This window comes from Sciurus vulgaris (assembly GCF_902686455.1).
Source record: "Sciurus vulgaris genome assembly, chromosome: 16".
NCBI classification, from domain to species: domain Eukaryota; kingdom Metazoa; phylum Chordata; class Mammalia; order Rodentia; family Sciuridae; genus Sciurus; species Sciurus vulgaris.
The window spans coordinates 1,253,657-1,273,324 of NC_136477.1; the positions used below are offsets into that span (position 1 = coordinate 1,253,657).

Sequence of the window (19,668 nt, forward strand, 5' to 3'; positions counted from 1 at the left end):
CCGCCCGGCACCTCCTCACCCCCAGACCCACGTGTCCCCTGCCTGGCCTGCCGCCTCGAGTGCCCCTGGGTGTCACTACCATCCTGCCCACCCCAATCCCTACCCAGATGGTTTCACTTTACTTGGATTTCCCAAGTATCTTGTCACAGGAGAAAAGACAATCAAGCAGGTGGGGTCTTGTCACCAGGGTCCGGGGAGCCAGGCGCTCCATTTCCCCAGATCTGAATGGCTGCAACGCCCCCACCGGACACTTCAGCCTCCCTGGCCCTGGGTCAAATGGGGGCGGGAGGGCAGCGGCGATGTGGCCCTGTCAGGAGCCCATCCCCTGGCCCACTTGAGGATCCTGGAGGACAGAAGGCCCCCCAGACCCAGCACCAGGAAAGATGACCCTGGGACCATGTCCCTCTGCCTGTGACTCTGCCTTTACCATGAGGCCAGGGGTCCGGCCACCCCCAGAGCCCTGGAGCTGTGCTCCTGGGCAGGGCTGCAGTGAGGGGCAGCCCACTCGGTAGGAGAGGCCCGGGCAGTGTGGTTTGCCGGAGAGGCTGCCTCCCCTGCAGGACAGAGGCCCCAGCTGCAGGGCTGGGGCCTGGTGGGGTAGGGGTGGTGCTCCTGGCCATTCCCCTCAGCCCAGAGTGGCCCCTGGGCTCTGCCTGGTGGTCCCATCAGACCCTCAAGGGCTGGTTTAGGTGGGGTACCTCAGCAGCAGGGGAAGGAGGCCCCAGAAGTTTAAACAGACTGCAAAGGGCAGCTTGCAGGGGAGACCCTGTGGGATCATCCAAGTCCCCGCTCCCCCAGTGCAGACAGACAAGCAGCCCTCTGCCCCAGGCAGCAGGCCTCACAGGTGAAGAACCGTCCTCGTCATTGTCAACCATTCTTGTGCTGGGTTTGCTTTGGTTTTTCTTCAATAAATTATTTTCTAGTCACTCACCCGGGTGTGTGCGCTGGCTCACTGCAGGGGCTGGGGGAGGCGGCGGGAGGGCTGAGGGGCCTGCCTCTCCCTGGCAGCCCTGCTCCTGGGCCCGGGACCCACCCCGCAGCCCCACTTCCGGGGGGCCACTGAGCTCAGAAAGTAGTCGGCCGAGCCAGACAGGGCCCAGGACCTGGACCTTCCAGGACCTGCTTCGAGGGGTCCAGGGGAGGGCAGCTCACCTGAGGGAGGCGGCCAGGGGCCCGGTGGAGCCCGGGGTTGGCCACGCAGACAACGCAGACTGGCAGTTCCCTGGGGCCCACGGGGCCAGTAGCCGTTGCTGCTTTCTTCTCTTCCCAGGGCAATGAGGCTGCCCAGGCCACGTGCCCGCGTCAGGCGGGGAGAGACAAGGCAGTGCTCCTCCAGTGCCCAGCAAGACACTCGGAGGAAAGGAGTGGCCCCGCAGCCCTGGGGTCAGGACCCTGCTTTATTAGAAAATGGAGAGGGTGTGGGGCCCTGTCCTGGGGGCCAGGCCTCCCGCTAGCTGGCTAGTCTCTGCGGGGCCGCAAATGGCCCGCTGGGGGCAGGCGAGGGCTGCTCGGCCGCATCGGCGGGCAGCCACTCCATGGGTGAGGGCTGCCTCTCCACCTCCCAGGGCTCCACCTCCATAGGCTGCTCGCTCAGGGACGACTCTTCCACAGTGGGTGGCAGAGTCTCTGCAGGGGACGTCTGGGTCTTTGAGGGAAGTGGCGCCGTCTCCTCCTTGGCGGGGTGGGGCTCCTTCTGCCAGGCATTTGGCCAGCTCTTCCTGAACGGAGTCCAGAAGGATGGCCTCCCCTCCGGGGACTCTGACTGGCTCTCGGAAGCCCGGCCTGAGGGCCATGACGGACCCGTGAAGAACTGAGACTGATTCTCAGGAAATGACCTGCTTTCCTGGGCAGACCCTGATGGCCTGCTCGTGGGGCTGTGCGACTTCTTGGTGAGAGTGGAGTGGCTTTCTGAGTGAGAAGCACCGGGCCCCTCGACAGCGCAGCACGAGCTCCCTGTGGTGTAGGGCTGCGTGTCGTCCGAGGACGCCCTCCCCTGGTGCTGGTGACCGCTCCTCTTCAGGACTGAGACCTTCCAGGTGTGAGAGCGCGACTCCTTGCTGCTCGGGGACAGCTCGTCATCGGACGGGACTAGGGACTCGTAGGCCTCCTCGCTGTTGCTTCTGGGAGATGGGCGCAGAATCGTGCCCTGGGTGATGAGCTCTGCATAGCCCTCCCGGTGGGAGAAGGCATAGCTGGAGCGCCGGGTGGGGGCCTCCCTGCGTAGGTAAGGCACCGGCTCCACAGCAGCAATGTCCTCAGAGGGAGTTTCCTCTTCCTGCTGTGGAGCAAAGGGGCAGTGCATGGCTATCAGCCGTCCACACATCATCGCTGGCCTGAGGTCATGCCTCCCCGCAGGGCGCTTAGAGCCCTTGGTGTGCAGGCCCTGACCAGGTTCTTCCCTGCCCAAGTAAGCCAACTAGAGTCCTACCCAGAACCTGGCTGCACCAGCCAATCAGGGTCCTTCCCTGGACCTGACTCTGCACCAGCCAATCAGGGTCCTTCCCTGGACCTGACTCTGCACCAGCCAATCAGGGTCCTTCCCTGGACCTGACTCTGCACCAGCCAATCAGGGTCCTTCCCTGGACCTGACTCTGCACCAGCCCCTGGGTGCCTTGAGTACTCTCTGGTGGCAGAGCTGTAAGAGGGGCCCTGAGATAGCCACGTGTCCTGTGTGGCAGCAGGCAGCAGGCCTGTGGCCATGTCCTGGTCCACCATTTCAGCCAGGCCTTGGAGTCCTTTCCCAGTGGCAACTTTCCTTACAGTTTTGACTACAGGAACTAGTAAGTACTCCCTTTTTCATTCCAATAACATACACAGGATGTAAAATCAATCATCTCAACCATATTGAAGTGCAGGCCAGTGGCTTGAAGTACACGCGCAGGGCCGGGCAGCCTCCTGGCGCCCGTCTCCAGAATGTCCTCCTCCCTGAGCGTCCTCAAACTGCAGCTCTGCCCTCAGCACTGACTCGAGTCCCCTCTCAGCCCACCACACTGCTTCCTGCCTCTGAGCATCTGAGGACTCCAGGGACAGCCCTGACAGGATCCCGTGGTGTGCGCCTATGTCCTTGAGCACTGCTACCCCAGGTCCGCACGTGCTACAGCATGTGCAGACACCCTCCTTCCCATGGCTGGGAACCACTCCTCGTGTGTGTGGGACGTGATGTGTGACGGACGCACGTGCTGCTCTTCAGTGCCCCTCTGCTGACACCACTCCAGGTTCTTCCTATCTCCTATACTCTGAGCCCTGGATCCGCTGGAGTCCGTGTGTGAAGCCAGGCTGGCCAGGATGTGTGGCCCCCTGCGGGCCCCCCAGCTCAGGGTCTGGGAATGCCAGGCATGTGGGGCAGCCCTGTCCCAGCCCAGCCTCACCTTGCGACATGGCTTCCTGAGGGTTTTGTGGATGACACGGAAGGCCAGGACAGGCAGTGTGTTCAAGGACACGTTCAGCAGGATCACCAGCAGGTTCGAGGGGTGGGCCAGCACGTTTCGGTCAGCAACTGGGCAGGGTGACAGTCACGGCAGGGCCTCGTGGTGCCCCTACCTCCATCCCCTCCCTGACCCAGGCCACCGTGCACAACTGCAGAATTCAGCCCCTTCCTGGGACACTCCGCCAGGTGAGTTGTGACCTTCCACCCCTCACATAGCTGTCATCAGGGACCATCCCGTGCCTGGCTACCCTCCTACACTGCGGGCACCCACATTGCCTCCCCCTCCGGGGACTCACACAGAAACGGGAAGGTCTTCGGGGCCATCTTCCAGAGCCACAAGCTCTGAGTGGCATACGTCATGACGACATAGGAACCAAGGCTGAGCAGAATGGTCAGCAGGCACAGCACCGTCCAGTACCTGATGATCAGGATGACCTGGACAAGGAGGGCACAGCTGAGGATCCTGAGTCCCTGGGCCCACCTGGTAAGGCCCCAGAAGCAGGGGCCAGGGGACCAGGGCCCCAGGGCTGCCCACCTCCAGGGTGATGGACAGCAAGCCTGACACAGCCACAATAACGGCAAAGGACTGGTAGTCGCCAAAGCTGGAAGGGCCCACCGAGTTGTGGCCGACCCACAGCGTCACGAAGAAGTTGACCAGGGAAGTGGCCGTGCCGTGGGCCACGGCTTGGAAGAACACCCAGTAGTTGAAGAGCTTGTCCTCCTGACCCGCGACGTACAGCTCCGGCATCAGCAGGCTCTCCGCGGCGGTCACGTCCTACAGCGGCAGCTCGTGGGTGGGGCGGGCAGGAGGAGCCCAGGCACAACCCCCAGCCGCACCCAGCCAGAGGAGTGGAGCGGAGCGGGGCGGGTCCCACAGAAGAGGGGGCTGGCAGAGGGCCCCTCGTCCGGCACCCAGGAGAGGGCTCCTGCGGGGGCAGGCGGAGGCCCGAGACCCGCCCACCTGGACCCGGGTGGGGAGATGGCCAGACCCTGCCCACCTGCTCAAAGAGCCCAATGTAGAGGACTGGCATGGTGGTGTAGAGCAGGTTGAAGAGGGCCAGGAACCAGCCTTCATACAGGGGCTGCGCGGGCCACACGGGAGAGCAAGGCAGTGTCAGGAGACCGCTGCCAGGCACCCGGCCAAGTCGGCCGGGCACTTGGGGAGGGGTCCAGGTGAGGCAGGCAGTTGCCTAGGGCCAAGGTCGGTGCTACAACCAGACCAGGACGGGCCGAGAGGCGGGGGAGGGCTGGAGCGTGAACGGCAGGGAAGGACAGCAGCACCAGAAGTCTCTTCCCACCGGGGGCTCCGTGAAGAGCCGCAGTGGCATGGCTAGAGAGCAGGAATCTGCAGACTGTCCTCCATTTACAGTGCCTTAGATCCAGGGACTCCCCGTAGGGGCACAGAGAAGAGGCCTGTGGCCAGCAGCCCAGATCCCCTCCCGCCACCTGCACGCACTTCAGGGTGAAGCAGGCAGCAAGCACCTTGTGGGAAACAAGAATCAAGCTGCTCCTGCTGGAAAAGCAGCTGCCGATGGGTCCACAGAGGGCCAGGCCGCCTGGTGCCGGGGGAGGGGCGGGCACCTGCAGACTGGCACTCATGGGCTCTAGCGAGCACAGAGGCAGAGGAATGGCAGAGAGAGGCGACGTGACGGATAAGATGGGCAGGTGGGTCACAGACACAGGACTGAGGAGAGGACAGCGATCGCAGATGAGAGGAGACAGCAGGTGAGGACTGACAGGTAAGTTGAGAGATGAGCGACGTGGGGGTTCACACACCAGCTGGCAGGTGTGCGTTTCCTGGCTCTGCTTCTGAGAGGACCAAAGCAGCCCCGGGGCACGGGGCCCCCACCACCTCAGATCAGGGTGCCTGACTTCCACTCACTAGTGAGAAACACGGGGCTCCTTGAGGGGGTGACTGGTCCCAGGGCTGGGAGCAGGGAGCGCAAAAGGACCCTGCCTCCCTGAGGCCAGGAAGCAAGGATGTGCAGAGGCTGGTGGGTCCTGTCAAGAGGACGCCTGGGGTCCTCTGGGTGGCAGCAGTACAGAGCAACGCTGATTCCCAAGAGCCCACACTGATGTGGTCAGATGACCAAACAAGTGAATGGAGGAGAAGGGGCAGGTCCTCAGACACGCGGAGACGGAGCGCTTCTCCCTGCAGCAGGGAACAGGATGAGGCTGCGCCGACCACTGCTGCTATCCAACACAGAACCTGAGATCTTAGCCAGGCAGTCAGGCAAGAAAAGAAACAAAAACCACTCACATTTGAAAGCAGAGGCCGAAGCAGGAGGATTGCAAGTTGGGGGCCAGCGGACAACTGAGCGAGACCATCTCAGAATCAAATGGGCTGGGGATGTGGCTCAGTGGTAGAGCACCCTGGGCCCAGTCCCCAGGGACACACACACATAGAGGAAAGAAACAGAGGAGAGCCCGTGGGATCAGAGGAGAGATGCAGGAGCCAGAGGCCGCCTCAGAGAGGCTGTGGGCACAAGGGCACACGGGGGCCAGCTGCCTTCTGTATACCAGCAGCCAACAAGCCCAACGGATGTAAGAAAGCCGAGCCACTTAAAAATGAGATCCCTAGACATCAAGAGTCAGACCAACACTGCACACGTATTAAGGGAGCTCCAGTCGCGTGCCCTCTCAGATGCCGGGGACAGGAGACGGGCAGCTCCCGGGCACCTCCTGACAAGAGGGAGAATGGCCACCAGGTCTCTTCGCAGCCCCAGGACAGTGCATCCAGTCTATGCTGGGCGTCAGCCACCCGGCGCCCACCTCCACCTCCTCCGGGGTTCACTCCTGCTGCCTCCACAGACCCCGGGGAGACAATGCCCGCTCACCAAGCAATCCTGGACAGGTCAGGGGCACAGCAGCGCAGGAGCCAAGACCCCCCACTGGACCCTGCACATCCCCCAGTGACCTCAGGCTGGCCTCGTCCAGCAGGGCACCCCGGCATTTGGAGGGCACCCATGTGCGGCTCCCAGGACCAGCTCCCCACAGGCTGACCCAGGGAGGCCCACCTGGGCAGTGAAGCCATTGTAGAAGGAGAACCAGATCTGCACCATCATGCTGGCCACGGTCTTGTAGAAGAAGTAGCGCAGGAACTTGCAGACGCGCATGTAGGACCAGCGTCCATGCACCAGCAGCAGCCGCTGCAGGAAGCTGAACTGGGCCAGCGCGTAGTCACTATTCTGCACCGCCTGCATGCCCTCCTGACCTGTCAGCCCCACACCAATGTCCGCAGCTGCAGGGCACATGCGGTCAGTCGGCCCACAGCCGCCCTGCCCAGCTGCCCAGCCCCACCCAGTCTGCTGCCTGGACCTGCCCCCCGACCCGCCTCCCTCGGCTCTGTTGCCCACCACCCACTCTTTATCATGTTGACATCATTGGCGCCGTCCCCGATGGCCAGGGTCACCACCTGATGGTACTTCTTGACCAGCGCCACTACCAGGGCCTTCTGCTTAGGTGTCACCCGGCAGCAGATGACTGTCTGGCACCTGGTGGCCAGGTCCACGAAGGCCCGCTCCCGCCGCACCTCAGGGCTCTCTTGGGCCTTGGTCGTGCTGGACTGGGAAGGCGCCAGTGAGGGCCCAAAGCTGTGCCGCATGAGCGATATCCGCCTGGCCTGGAGGAAGTCCCTCTTCAGCTGGCTGGAATTCTGGCTGGTCTCGTCCACCACCACGTTTTGGACCAGAGCCCGGGGCTCTTTGCGCAAGGACAGCAGCAGCTTGTCCTGGCAGACAGGGAGGAGGGTGCGTCTGTCTGCCCGACCCCTGACTCCATGCACAACCTATCCAGCACGCCTTCCCAGGCCTCCTCCCTGAGCCTCCTGGGCCGCCACACCAGGCTGGACCTGTTCTGGCCTCCTCAATGCCGACTCTAAGTTCTGAAAGTCTCCCCTGGGAGCTCCGTGGGGTGCCCACCACCAGCCTGCAGCTCCCCCAGGGTCCTTCCCCATACCAAGGGCCCCCGTTGCCCACCCCAGGTGAACACTGACCAGGAAGTCCCCATTAATGATCATGGCCAGTTTGACCTGTGACGTGAACTTCAGGTAGCCCTTGTTGGTCTGCTTGTTGTTGTTGGTCTCCCAGTAGGTCTCCAGGACGTGGCTGGGGGCAACGGGGTCAGCTGGGCGCTCCCGCCTGCCCTGCAGCCCCGCCCCGCCCCGCCCCGCCGCTCACTTTATCTCCCTCTCTTCCAGAATGAGCATGTTCTCCGACAGCAGCTGGCAGGCAAAGCCGATGTTCACCGCGGTCTCTGTGGAGCAGCCCTGCTCAGCGCCCTGCGCACCCCCACCCTGGCCACCCCCCGGGGCACGCCGTCCCCGCCACGGGGAACGGCTCAGAGCAGGGCTTGTCACCTGGACCAGCCAAGGAGCCAGCTCTGAGACCCTCTGCTGGCTGGGCTGGGCGGTCAGAGCGGGAGGAGTGGGAGGCGGGGGCCAGGCACTGCACACCGGGACACACCGCGCTTTTAGGGACCTCGGAAGTTTCATCTCTTAAAACCACTGGAAAAAGTGAGTGTGATTCCGCCTGGATATTTGTCTTTCTATGCCCTTCACAGGTCAGCCTTTGCGTCTGTGTCCCCCTCAGGTCAGCCTTAGTGTCTGTGTCCCCCTCACAGGTCAGCCTTCGCGTCTGTGTGCAGGCCCAGAGGAAGGGTCCACAAAGGCACAGGAAACCTCGTGCAGCCTGTGGGCACCAGCCCTGTCCTTTGAGAGCCAGGCGGAGACCCAGAGACTCACAGGCTGCCTATGTGGCTGGGCACCTCCAGGCAGCTGTCTCCAGCTCTCTGACCATTGCTGCACCCAGCTCTACGCACGGGTGCTGAGGGCCCCACCTTGCAACGTTCCTGTGAGGACAAGACCCTCACCACCCGCTCAGCAGGGTGCTGGACCATGGGTGGCTCCTCAGAGTCCCACACTTTTAACTGTGGTTTCTCCCTTTCCCAGGGACATTCTGGAGGGTGGCACCCCAAACAGGCGGGCCAGGTGGACAGCGGGATGTCGGACGAGGCATGAGAGGGTGCTGGATGGAGGAGGGGCGCAGGAGACCCACCTTGCTTGTCCCCTGTGAGCACCCAGATCTTGATATTCCCTCTCCTGAGACACCTGATGGTGTCTGGGACGCCATCCTGCAGCTGGTCCTCAATGGCCGTGACCCCCAGCAGCTGGTGGAGAGCAGGGTCAGGGAGCAGGCTGCATGGGGCCCAGCCCAGAGGCCAGCCCCATGCAGGGCCCACCTGCAGGTTCTGCTCCATCTGCTCGTACACATCCTGCAGGGCCTGTGCCCGGTTCTCCAGCAGGAGGCAGGCCTGCTGGTGCTGGACCTGCCACTTTTGATAGGCCTCCTCGCCCACCTCCTTGTAAGCCAGACACAGCGTCCGCAGGGTCTCCTTCGCAAAGGTCTAGGACAGCGGGCGCCATCACTGCCTGCAGAGTCCAGGTTTCCCCAGCCCTTCCCTCTGGGAAGCTCTGCCACAGAGGGACGGGCCCAGCACACACTCACTCGAGGATGGCCCTAAGGAAGCTGCCCACGGGGCTCCCTGCTGCCCCCACACCTGCCCAGGCTTCCCTCCCCAGTCAGTGACTCCAGGTGTGGAGGGTTTCGGGGGCTGGGCAGCACAGGGGGCCTCTGTGGTTACCAGGAGGTCCAGGCAGGCCCGGGCCTCGGTTCCAAGGGGCGAGGGACACCTCCTGCCAAGCTCCTTGGCTCTGACTGCTACTACGAGAGACTGGTCACCTAACTCTCCCCACTGCCCCCAGAGAGCAAGGCAGGCAGCCCCAGGCTGGATGCAAATTGGGCCTGGGCCAGAGGAAGAGGCCTTCAGGGTCCCTGACGCTGCAAGCCCACAGCTGACCACAAAGACCAAGAGATGGTGAGTGACAAAGAATGGAGAGGAATTCCAGGCAGATGGAGGGGTGTGCCAAGGTCCACAGTGCCCAGGTGTGGGGCAGACCCAGGGCAGAAACCAAGGCAGAGGCCAGCAGGGGAGCTGAGCCTCACCCACAAGGGAAGGACTGGCAACGGAAAGGCCTGGAACGGGTGGAGTCCAGGCCAAAGCCCAGCCCACCCTGCGGCACCGTGTGAATTACAGAACGGCATCTGGGTGGGCAACCTTGGAGCGCAGCCCCTCCCGACTCCCGGGTGGGGGAGAATGGTTCCTGCAGGGCAACCTGCCTGACCGTACCGCCCCAAGGGCTGCGGCCCTCTACACGCTTTCTTCCCCTTCCCGGCCGCGGGGACTCACGAGCAGTACTTCCTCTGTGGCCATCTCCACGTCGCCCCTCTTGTGCAAGCGTTCTAGGATGACCGTGTCCGCGCCTTTGGTGTAGAGGCGGATGGAGCCCTCCGGGTTCCGGACTGCGGGGGGAGAGGCCTGCTGCCCACAGTGCTCCCTCCCGGGGCACCCGGCAGGGCCCGGCGCTCACCCAGCACGGACATCCGCTTGCGCACGCTGTTGAAGTCCATCATGGCCAGGACCTGGTAGACGCGTGCCTCCCCGAGCTCCAGCAGTGTCACGCTGTCCTGGGTGCGCGACAGGAACACGAAGCCGAAGCTGCGGGCTGCGTGGACCAGCGCCTCCTCATCAGGGGAGGCCGCCTGGTACACCAGCTGGTCTGGCGGGAAGGGGGCGGCAGGCAGTGAGGGCTCCCAGGCCTCATGGTGGCCCCAGGGTCACACAGCGGGGCCTGTCCCCATGTCCACCCTAGAGGGGATGACAGTGGGTTAGGGCTTGCAAACATGGGTGGGACAACAGGGCCTGGTCCTGGGCAAGCTCGAAACCCAGGGGAGGCGGGCGCTTGGGTCAGGCCTGCGGGCCCGCCCACTGCACACCAGGTTCCTGAGGCTCAGCCCCCAGCCCCCAGCTCCTCATCCTGCGTGAGGGAGCCCCTCCCTCTGACCCCAGCGCTAGGCGACCTCGTCTGGCCACAGTCCTGGGCAGCCTTGAGGAGATGCCTGGGACCGGGACTGAGCACACTGCAGGGACAGGGACAGGAGCCTGGAGCTGGACAGGGCTGGGCTAAGGCCAGGGAAGCTCAGCGGCACCTCAGGAGCCCCTAGGGCTCCTCGTTGGAGGGGGGCGAGGCTGGCGGGCCCCCAACTCACTGTCCTTCTGGTGGACCATCACTGTGTGGCAGATGGCCAGCAGGCGCCAGAACTCCCGCACCGCAGGGTCCCGCCCCTTCTGAACCAGGCCCAGCAGCTCCTCGTTGTGGAAAGGGCACTTCCACCCGGGAGGCTTCTCCTGGGGCGGGGGGGACGGCTGAGTGGGGGCAGGCCACGGCCCCCCACCATCCAGGCGGCCCACGGGCGGGGCTCACCTGTGTGGAGGTCCCAGTCTTGCTCTCTGGACCTGGGGAGAGACCCTGCTTTAGAGCTCCACGCCCTGCCCGCCCGCCTCTGACCTCCAGGATCGCCGCATGCGGCCGGAGAAGCCAGGCAGTCTGGGGCAGTGTGGCACAGACGGGGGTTCAGGCTCCTTGCGGGGACCGCAGTGGCCCTGGTCCTCAGCGGGGCCCACCGTAGATGCGGCCGGCGATGCAGCACTTCTTGAACGTCATGGTGTTCTGCGTGAGCGTGCCGGTCTTGTCCGAGAAGATGTACTGCACCTGGCCCAGCTGGTCATTGAGGCTGGTGCTGCGGGCCTTGGCTGGCATGTCCTGCGGTGCGTGGTACATCTGCATGTCCCAGTTGATGAAGATGCTGTTCCCCAGGTAGATGAACTCGGCCCTGCGGGCGCACAGAATGCACACCAGTCAGCCGGAGCGGGCTGCCTGTGCCCCTGGGCGGGCTGGGCTGGGGCTGGGCAGGGGCTGGGGCAGGTGCCAGGCAGGGGCAGGGGCAGGGGCCGTGCAGGGGCTGGGCAGGGACTGAGGCTGGGGCCCGGCAGGGGCAGGGACTGGGGCAGAGGCTGGGGCAGGGGCAGGGGCAGGGGCTGGGGCTGGGGCAGGGGCAGGGGCAGGGGCTGGGCAGGGGCTGGACAGGGGCTGGGGCCCGGCAGGGGCAGGGACTGGGGCAGAGGCTGGGGCAGGGGCAAGGGCTGGGCAGGGGCTGGACAGGGGCTGGGGCAGGGGCTGGGGCATGGGCAGGGGCTGGGGCTGGGCAGGGACTGGGGCAGGGGCTGGGGCTGGGGCAGGGGCAGGGGCTGGGGCATGGGCAGGGGCTGGGCAGGGGCTGGGGCTGGGGCATGGGCAGGGGCTGGGCAGGGGCAGAGGCTGGGGCTGGGGCAGGGGCTGGGCTGGGGCTGGGCTGGGGCAGGGGCAGAGGCAGAGAGACTGGGGCTGAGGCTGGGTTTGGGGCTGGGCTGGGGCAGAGGTTGGGGCAGAGGCTGGGGCAGGGCCTGGGCTGGGGCTGGGCAGGGGCAGGGGCTGGGCTGGGCTGGGCTGGGCAGGGGCTGGGCTGGGCTGGGCTGGGCAGGGGCAGGGGCTGGGGCTGGGGCAGGGGCTGGCCTGGGCTGGGCTTAGGACCCACAGGATGAACATGGCCATGGGCACCATGACACTGAGCAGGATGAGGAAGCTCCAGAAGTTGAAGAAGGTCTCCATGAACAAGCCCCGCGTGTGCATGGCCCAGAGGTAGTAGTGCTTCTCTTTGAAATCTCTCACCTTCAAACTGAAGCCCAGGGTCAAGGTCACGGAGACCACCACCAGGGACAGGAAGATCTGTAGGGCAGAGCCAAGAGCGAGGACCCCGTGAAAGGACAAAGAGGGAGAGGGTGCTGGAAGGTTCCGGGAGGGCAACATTTGGGGTCTTTCCAGGCTCTGTTTCTGATTTTTTTTTCTAATTACAGTGACTCTTAAAAACAGTGAAGATGATGATAAAACACTGAGAATAGTCACAATCCAGCGTAGGCTGGGCGAGCAGTTTGTCACTTCCCACAGGTTTGGAAAGGTCAGAGTCAAATTCTGTAACGCTTGGTAGGCTACTCTGCCTCTGAGCTACAGCCCAAGCTCTTTTCATTTGATTTTGAGACAGGGTCTTGCTCAGCTGCCCAGGCGGGCCTTGAACTTGTGATCCTCCTGATTCAGCCTCCCCAGAGGCTGAGACGACAGCCACCCTGCCAGGCTTTAAACGTTTCTTAAAAACTATTATTTCAACAAAACAGTCTCTGGCCCAAAGATCTGGATCAAGCGGCAGGCTTCAGAGGAAGGGGACTGGGGCTGGGAAGGTGACAAAAGGGCTTCTGCTAGTGAGTCCGGCCCTTCTCCATGTTCCCTGCAAGCTCACCAGGACCACCAGCCTGTTCATGAGAAGGTCTAGCTTGGTTCTCTTCAGGTGGATCTGGCCGCAGTTCTTCATGATCTTGGTGTCAAAACCTGCAGGGTTCGTGCCTGTCCATCACCTGTCCTCCCCCCCACCCGTCTCCCCCTCTACTGGGCACTGGACTCGGGGCGCTCTCCACTGAGCTACACTGCAGCCCTTTTCATTCTTTATCTTGAGCCAGGGTCTGGCCAAGTTGCTGGGCTGGCTTGGAGCCTGGCTCCTCCGGGCTCCTCCATCACACAAACCCCCCACCCCGCAACCCCGCCGATCCTTCCGCCAGGTGCTGGCTCCGCGTGCCCAGCCTGTGAACCCTGGCCCATCAGCAGCGCCCACCCCCCAGGGCCTCCGCAGCGAGGCCGGAGCTCCACGCGGAGCCCCTACCGGCATAGATGACGAGGCCATAGCAGGTGTCTGTGTTGCGGACCCTGCAGCCGCGGAGGAGAAGGTTGCCAACGTCCAGGGGATGCCTCTGGCCGTTCCACTCCAGGACCCCCACGAACTGGTGCATTCGGCTGTTGGGTTCCTCACACAGCACAGTACCTGTGGCCGCCTGGTGGTCACGGGGTGCCAGGCAAGTACTGGGCCATGGGGCCAGGCGCCAGCCCGATTCCCGTGGCCCCTGACCCAGCCCCAAGTGGGGCCAGGAAATGCTCCTACCCCTCCTCCCCCCGCAACCCTGGCCGCTCTCAGGGGCCTGCAGTGTCACTGGTTTCCACAGCGCCACCCCATGGCCAGCAGCTCCTCCTGCCTAGGGCCACCTCAGGCCTAGTGTGCGGCTGCCTCTTAGCCTGAGATGGCGTCCTCGGTGACCCTTAGCTGCCCTTGGGGATGCTGACGCAGTTCCCAAAGCGCCTGACCCAGCACACAGCATGCAGTCAGTGCTCAGTAAGTGCACACGGTGGGAAGGAGGGACGAGAGCACCCTGCTTCTCCTGGACGCCAGGGCCTGTCCCCGCGTGCCATCCGCTGTCACACATGTCACCCGCCTCATCCTGTTTGAGCCGACGGGCTCCAGGTGTGGACAGCAGGCCAGGCAGCATGCACTGAGGTGTGGACAGCAGCCCAGGCAGCGCGCACTGAGGTGCATGGACAGCAGCCCAGGCAGCGGGAACTGAGGTGCATGGACAGCAGCCCAGGCAGCGCGCACTGAGGTGGCATGGCCGCAGGTTGTGGGGGCCAAGGCCTGCACCGTCCATCTTGGGGCCTGGGAGCCTGACTTGGCAAAAACGTGGGCATTGGGACGTGGCAAGGACAGAACGGGCAGAGGAGCCCCGGGCAAACATGCGCCTCTCAGCAGCTCTCTGAACCCTTCCTCCGCCGGGAAGATGGGCGCAGGCCCGGCAGGACAGGTCCCAGAGAGCCTCCTTGCCCATCAATCGTCTCAAGGTCTCCGGGACCCACAGGGTCTCCGGGTGGGACGCCGGATTAAAGGTCACTGCCTCTCTTCTGCGCCTGTCCCATGGGGTCAACAGGGGTCAGGCGTGCCAGGCCCGTTCCGGCCTGTCTGGACAGGCCACAGAGGGGAGCCGACCTTTCACTTTCACCGGCAGCGGGAACACTGGCCTTTGCGGTGAGATGGGAAACAGCAGGACCGGCCCCCCCAGGCCTCTGCCCAGCCACCGCAGCCACACCCAGCACATGGAGCACCTTCCGGGGCCTGCCCGTGGGCCCCCGCCCCTGCCAATGGCCCGCTCAGGCCCAGCGCTGCCCTCACGGGACCCTCACAGGACCACCGGCAGCCTGCGCCGCTGCTCTTGTGAGCATGGTAGGAAAGCAGCTGGCGTGATCACAGGGCAGGGGGACGGAGTCCTAGGCGGAGGGCAGCCCTGACCAGCCTGTGAGAAGCCACTAGAGGCTGCCGACTCAGGGGACAGCTGTCTGGCTGGCCAGGCACCCTGCCCTCACCTTGGAAGGCCGCCATCTTCCTCGTGCTGGTCAGCTCACTATGGGTGACCGGCAGGGCCTGTCTGAACTTCAAGTTGGTCTCCCTGGCAACAGAAAGTAGGCAACACGTGGGGCCCTGGCGGGGAGCCTCCCCGCAGGATCTGAAGCGCGTTGCTGCTGGGCCCTGCTCCTGGCAGGAGAGGCCCGTCCAGGGCCGCGGGCCCCGCCCAGGGCAGGGCTGTGCCCAGGCAGCCCGCAGGCTGCTGCCCACGAGGTGGTCCCTTTTCCCCGGGCACCTCATCCCCACCGGCTGCAAGAGCAGCCCGGTGCTGTGTTCCCCTGCAGGAGCCTGGAAGGCGCCTCCGCTGGGCCTGCAGCGCAGGGGCTTCTCACCCATCGATGTCCACAGTCTCCACGTAGCACAGGCTGCTGGGCTCCGTGCTGGCCAGCAGGAGCAGGTCGGCCTGCAGAGGAGGGAGAGGATGTGGCAGCGGTGGCGGCCGCCCTCCGGGCTGGGCAGGCAGGCCAGGCGGCTCACCGGGACGATGCTGTCCTTGCTGAGGCACACCACGTCCCCCACACACAGGTCCTTCCACTTCCGCCAGGAGAACCTGCGGGGCGGGAGGTGGGAGAGGCCAGGGCAGCTGGGGCCAAGGTGGGCACTCGCTCCTCGCAGCCCTCAGCAGGCAGTGTGGCTCGCGCTGCCGCCCCAGGCCTCCCCTGACCTCCCTGGCTTCCCACAGTCCTTGCGCCTGTCCAGTGGCCCAGGGCCTATGTCCAAAGGCTGGTCAGCCAGGCCTGATCCTGCCCTTCATCTCAACTCCAGACATGGCAAGAGCAGACGAACAGGTCTTGGTCCTCTGTCCCCACCCCAGGGCTGACCTCTGGCCTGGTAGATGGCAGACCCGGGTCCTGACCAGACTTGCCCAGGAGGCGCAGGAGCACCAAGGTGCCAGCCACCTGCAGACACCTGCCCTGCGTGGCCAGGCCCTGGTGAGCGGGAGCCCGCTTGCTCTGGCGTGTCCCTAAGCCACCGCCGCAGCCTCACCTCTTTCCCGTCAGGATCTGGCAGGGCCTGTTGTTGATGGCTTTGTCACTCCTGTGCCGCCCCTGGGCCCACAAGGAGGGTCAGCTAGGTTTCCCACACGGTCCCCTCCCCAGGCGGCTCCCCTGACCTCGCTTACAATGTCATCCACGAGGTCACGGGAGGCTCGGATGACGAGGAGACAGACCAGCGGGGCAAAGAGGGAGAACCAGGGCAGCGTGGAGATCTCAGGAATGCCCTGACGGAGGAGCAGGTGGCACGGCAGGTCAGCTGGCCCCAGCACGGCCCCTGGGAGCCTCAGCCCCACCACCCCAGCTCCTACAACCCATTCCTCCTGGTCCTTCAGGTCTGAGCTCCATCCCCACCCCCACCAGGTCCTGAGTCACTTGCAGACAGAGGTCAGGGTCACTGCTGGGTCCCTCTACCCTGTGCCCAGCCTAGAAGCTGCACACACAAGGTGCTCAATTCACGCCTAAGCACTCAATGGATGGTCGCAGGGCCTCTCGCCTTAGCCAGACCAGAAACAAGATGCTGGATGGGCGGGCTTGTGGGGACAGTGCCCACGTCTGGGACAGGAGGCTCCCGCTGAATGCCTGCCCTATGCTGACCCACCATCCCTGCTGGTGGGTCCTGAGGACCCATCTGCACCTGCTTCCTGGTTCTTGGCGGTCGGCTTTGCCGGCCAGGCCCAGGGAGTCAGCAAGAGCCAGTGAGGCCGGAGGACGTGTGCGTCCACCTTTATGCAGCACAGTGAGCACCTCCTGTGTGCCAGGGCCACCGGGACCCAGTGAAGGGCAAGGAGGACGTCAACAGGAGCCGGGTGGCCGGGGAGGGTTTCCCGGGAGACGTGGATGCTTTTGCCTACAGGCAAGGACGTGGCCCGGGCAAGGCAGCCCTGACCCCCACCTGCAAGACGATGATCAGGAGGAAGTAGAGGTTGGACACGCGGCGGAACTGCTCGTAGAGGTTCAGCGGCAGGAAGGAGAAGACGTTGTACTTGGCCGTGTGGATGACGTTGGTCTGCAACGGGAGCCACCAGCGGGCTCGTGGGGTGCTGCCCAGCCGGGGACCCCAGCTGCCCTACCCAGCCTGCACAGGTCCCTGGCCACCCGGGCGCTAGCAGACCAAGTGCCAGCTGGAGTCGAGCCTCCAGGTGTCCCGGGCAGCCCACAGGCACCGAGCTTCGGGCTGTGCATCAAGTGACCGACATCGTCCCTGGCAGGGCAGGCCCTGGCGAGTGGCGGGGCCCACCTTGTACTTGTCCCTGTGCCAGCACAGGCAGGCCTTCTGCTTGAACTGCTTGTAGTAGCCCCAGTCGTTGGCTTTCACCTCCCAGGTGAACGCTGCAGGGACAGGAGCTGAGGGCACGGCGGCAGGGCGGGGGGTCCCCAGGGCCTGGGCGGCTCGTAAACAAACGGAGGCACCTCTGGGGAGCAACCCAGTTCCCACAGTGCTTGCGGGCACTGGCCCAGGGGTCCCAGGAGCAGCTTGCCCTCCCGAGCCACCTCCACTCGGAAGGGGCCTGGAGACTCGCTGACGTCCCCTTGCGAGCCCACGAGACAGAGTGAGCTGAGGCTCCACGAGGCAGGAACCCGGGACCCCGTGCACGGCTCAGCTGGTCTCAAACCCCGAGTCACCCTTCAACCCCTCCCTCCACCGGGACATGCACCTGTGTGTGCCTCATTCTTCGGGTCTCCTTTGCGATGATCACTGCCCATGTTGGTGGGGCTGTCAGGGAGAAGAGCCCAAGGACAAGGTCACGTCTGTGTCCCTGGCCTGGGCTGGATGCTGCCTGTTTCTGGGCCCTCAAGGAGTTTGGGGCCTAGGGGTTTGGCCCCCAAACTCACCCCCACAAGTAGCCACCACCCTGCGCTCAGAGGTCCAGCCACCAAACCTTTCCCACGTCCACCAGTCTCCCCGGCCCCCACCCCTGTTGCAGCCAGGATGAGGGACGAGGGGTTCCACTCCGCTGCCCGGTTGCCGTCCCTGCTCCCTCTCCCTGGGGCCCAGGCCAGGTGCTCAGTCCATGTTTGTTGACGAACCAAACGGGGCCCAGGGTCAGGTCATACTTCCCAGCAGTGGGGTCTGGCCTTGGGGAGCCTGGGCAGGGTCCAGCCAGGTGCAGGCTGCCCTGGAAGGGCAGGTGCCGTCTGCCGCCAGTCCCGCTCCTAGCTGGGAACCCTCCTGCTAACAGGCTCAGGAATTTGAGTCTGGCTTTTCACCAGAAGGCCCTGGTCCAGCTGCTAGGAGGCCACGCAAATCACCCCTATACAGCAGCCCCTCCCTGACAGCTCCCCAAATAATCCCCACCCCACAGAGCGAACCCAGGGGTGGAAGCCCACCCCAAGCCTGTGGCACCAAACCCCACCAGAGCCCCATTCTGCAGGTGGCAGCCTCCTCACCCCGCTGGCCTCACTCTGTACATCAGTGACCGTACAGGCTGGGCCCTGCGCCTCCTCGGAGCCGGCCCTCTGTCCAGGGTGTCCCCCATCCCAGCTCCAATCGCCTGCGTCCTCTACTCTCTCCCTTTCTGCTGAACCCTGCACCTCCCTGGAGCTAGGATCACAGGCGTCTGAGTCATCAGTGTCCCCAGGGTCTAGTGGGGCAGGGCCTGGCTCAGGGCCAGCACTGGCTTTCCCTGGAACCTGAGCAGGACCAGTGTCCATTCACAGATGAGGGAAAGTGAGGCTGAGGTGAAGCGAGGCGTGGCAGTGGGAAGACCCAGTGGGTGGGCACTGGGTTTGGAGGAGACTCAGATGGCCGGAATCCCCCAAAGTTTACCTGGGGAACAGGAGGACACAGCGCTGGCCTGCTCCCACCGCACTCGCAGCTAACCAGAGCCCCAGTAACCCAAGTCCCAGGCACTTGCCGGGCGGTAGCAGTGCAGGCTTCAAAGGCCCAGAGCGCGGCCCGGGCCAGGGAACTCTGTCCAGTGGGCACCAGGCTCTCTGGTACCCAGTCCCAGGGTCCTATGCACGAACCTCTAGGGGGCGCCCTGTAACCGGAAGCTGCAACCCAAGCCAAAACTCAGAGAAGGCGCGCAGGCGCCCAAGGACGCACAGCAGTGGGAGCACTCGCCGCTCACCTGCGCGGGCCGGCCGGGCGGGGCCGGGCTGCTTAGGGCGGGCCTCTGGGCATCCAGGCTGTGGACTTGGTGGAGCTGTTAGTCCGGTGCCAACGGGTCTGAAACGGGCGGCACGGGATCAGGGCGGGGCCAGGGAGAAGGCGGGGCCTAGCCGAGACCAGCCAGGGGCGGGGAGGAGCCTCGGGGGCGGGGCCAGACCGCGGGCGGGGCCTCCGGGAACGGAGAAGCGGGGCCGGAAGGGAGGGGCGGGGCGACCACGCCTGTCCTCCCCGCTACTTGGGAGGCTGAGGCCGGAGCATCGCGAGTTCAAAGCCAGCCTCAGTCACTGGGCGCGGCCCTAAGCAACTGAGACCCTGTCTCAAAATTTTTTAAAACTTTAAATTTATTTAAAAAAAAAAAAAAAAACCGCACAGCAGCGGGAGTACTCGCCGCTCACCTGCGCGGGCCTTGCGGGCTGGATGATGAGTGGGCGGCGCCTTATCCCGCAGGGAGGGATAGACAAGATCTTTAAGGCAGGTCGGGGCGTGTGCAGGGCTGGGAGTGGAAGGACACAGCCTTCGCAGGTGGGTGCAGGCGTCTGAGTCGCGTCCGGGGTTCCTGCAGGTTAGAGCACCTACATCGCGCAGCCTGCCGGCCGCGGGACCCCATGGTGTCTGAGTAGGCGCCACCAGAGTACGGGTCCTTCCGAAGAGGTCCCTTGAGGTGGCGGGTGGGGCTGGGGTAGGGAGCATCCAGCTGGAGTTCAGGTGAGGCCAGGGGAGGGTGTGGGGAAGGGCGGACAGAAGGGACACCCCTGAGGGCTTCCTGAGCTGGGGTCCAAGGCAGGGTCTGCGGGATGATCACGCTCCCCTTTTAATGTCGCTTTCAGGAACTCTCTGAAACCTGGAAATCAGGGGCACCAGACTGGACTCTCACTGCCTGCCCCTGCCCATCCAGCCCTCACCCAAAGACCAGGGCGACTGTGT

At 64.5% G+C, this 19,668-nt stretch overlaps 1 protein-coding gene across 1 annotated transcript; it reads right to left on the minus strand.

Moving 5' to 3' along the window:
- Positions 1–1,374: 1,374 nt before the first annotated feature.
- On the minus strand, positions 1,375–19,228 carry ATP8B3 (ATPase phospholipid transporting 8B3). Its single transcript, XM_079114816.1, has 29 exons — positions 19,140–19,228; positions 18,704–18,801; positions 17,288–17,346; positions 16,870–16,961; positions 16,525–16,638; positions 15,758–15,856; positions 15,622–15,683; positions 15,112–15,184; positions 14,967–15,037; positions 14,595–14,677; positions 13,072–13,230; positions 12,655–12,743; positions 11,899–12,089; positions 10,949–11,157; positions 10,749–10,780; positions 10,534–10,672; positions 9,855–10,043; positions 9,674–9,786; positions 8,666–8,830; positions 8,482–8,593; positions 7,606–7,681; positions 7,422–7,533; positions 6,791–7,157; positions 6,445–6,668; positions 4,426–4,509; positions 3,963–4,202; positions 3,724–3,862; positions 3,369–3,496; positions 1,375–2,278 (listed from the first exon to the last, which is right to left on the minus strand). The coding sequence occupies exons 3-29, from the start codon at positions 17,334–17,336 to the stop codon at positions 1,451–1,453; spliced, it is 4,239 nt and encodes a 1,412-aa protein (XP_078970942.1). The 5' UTR covers positions 17,337–17,346; positions 18,704–18,801; positions 19,140–19,228; the 3' UTR covers positions 1,375–1,450.
- Between the last annotated feature and the right edge of the window lie 440 nt (positions 19,229–19,668).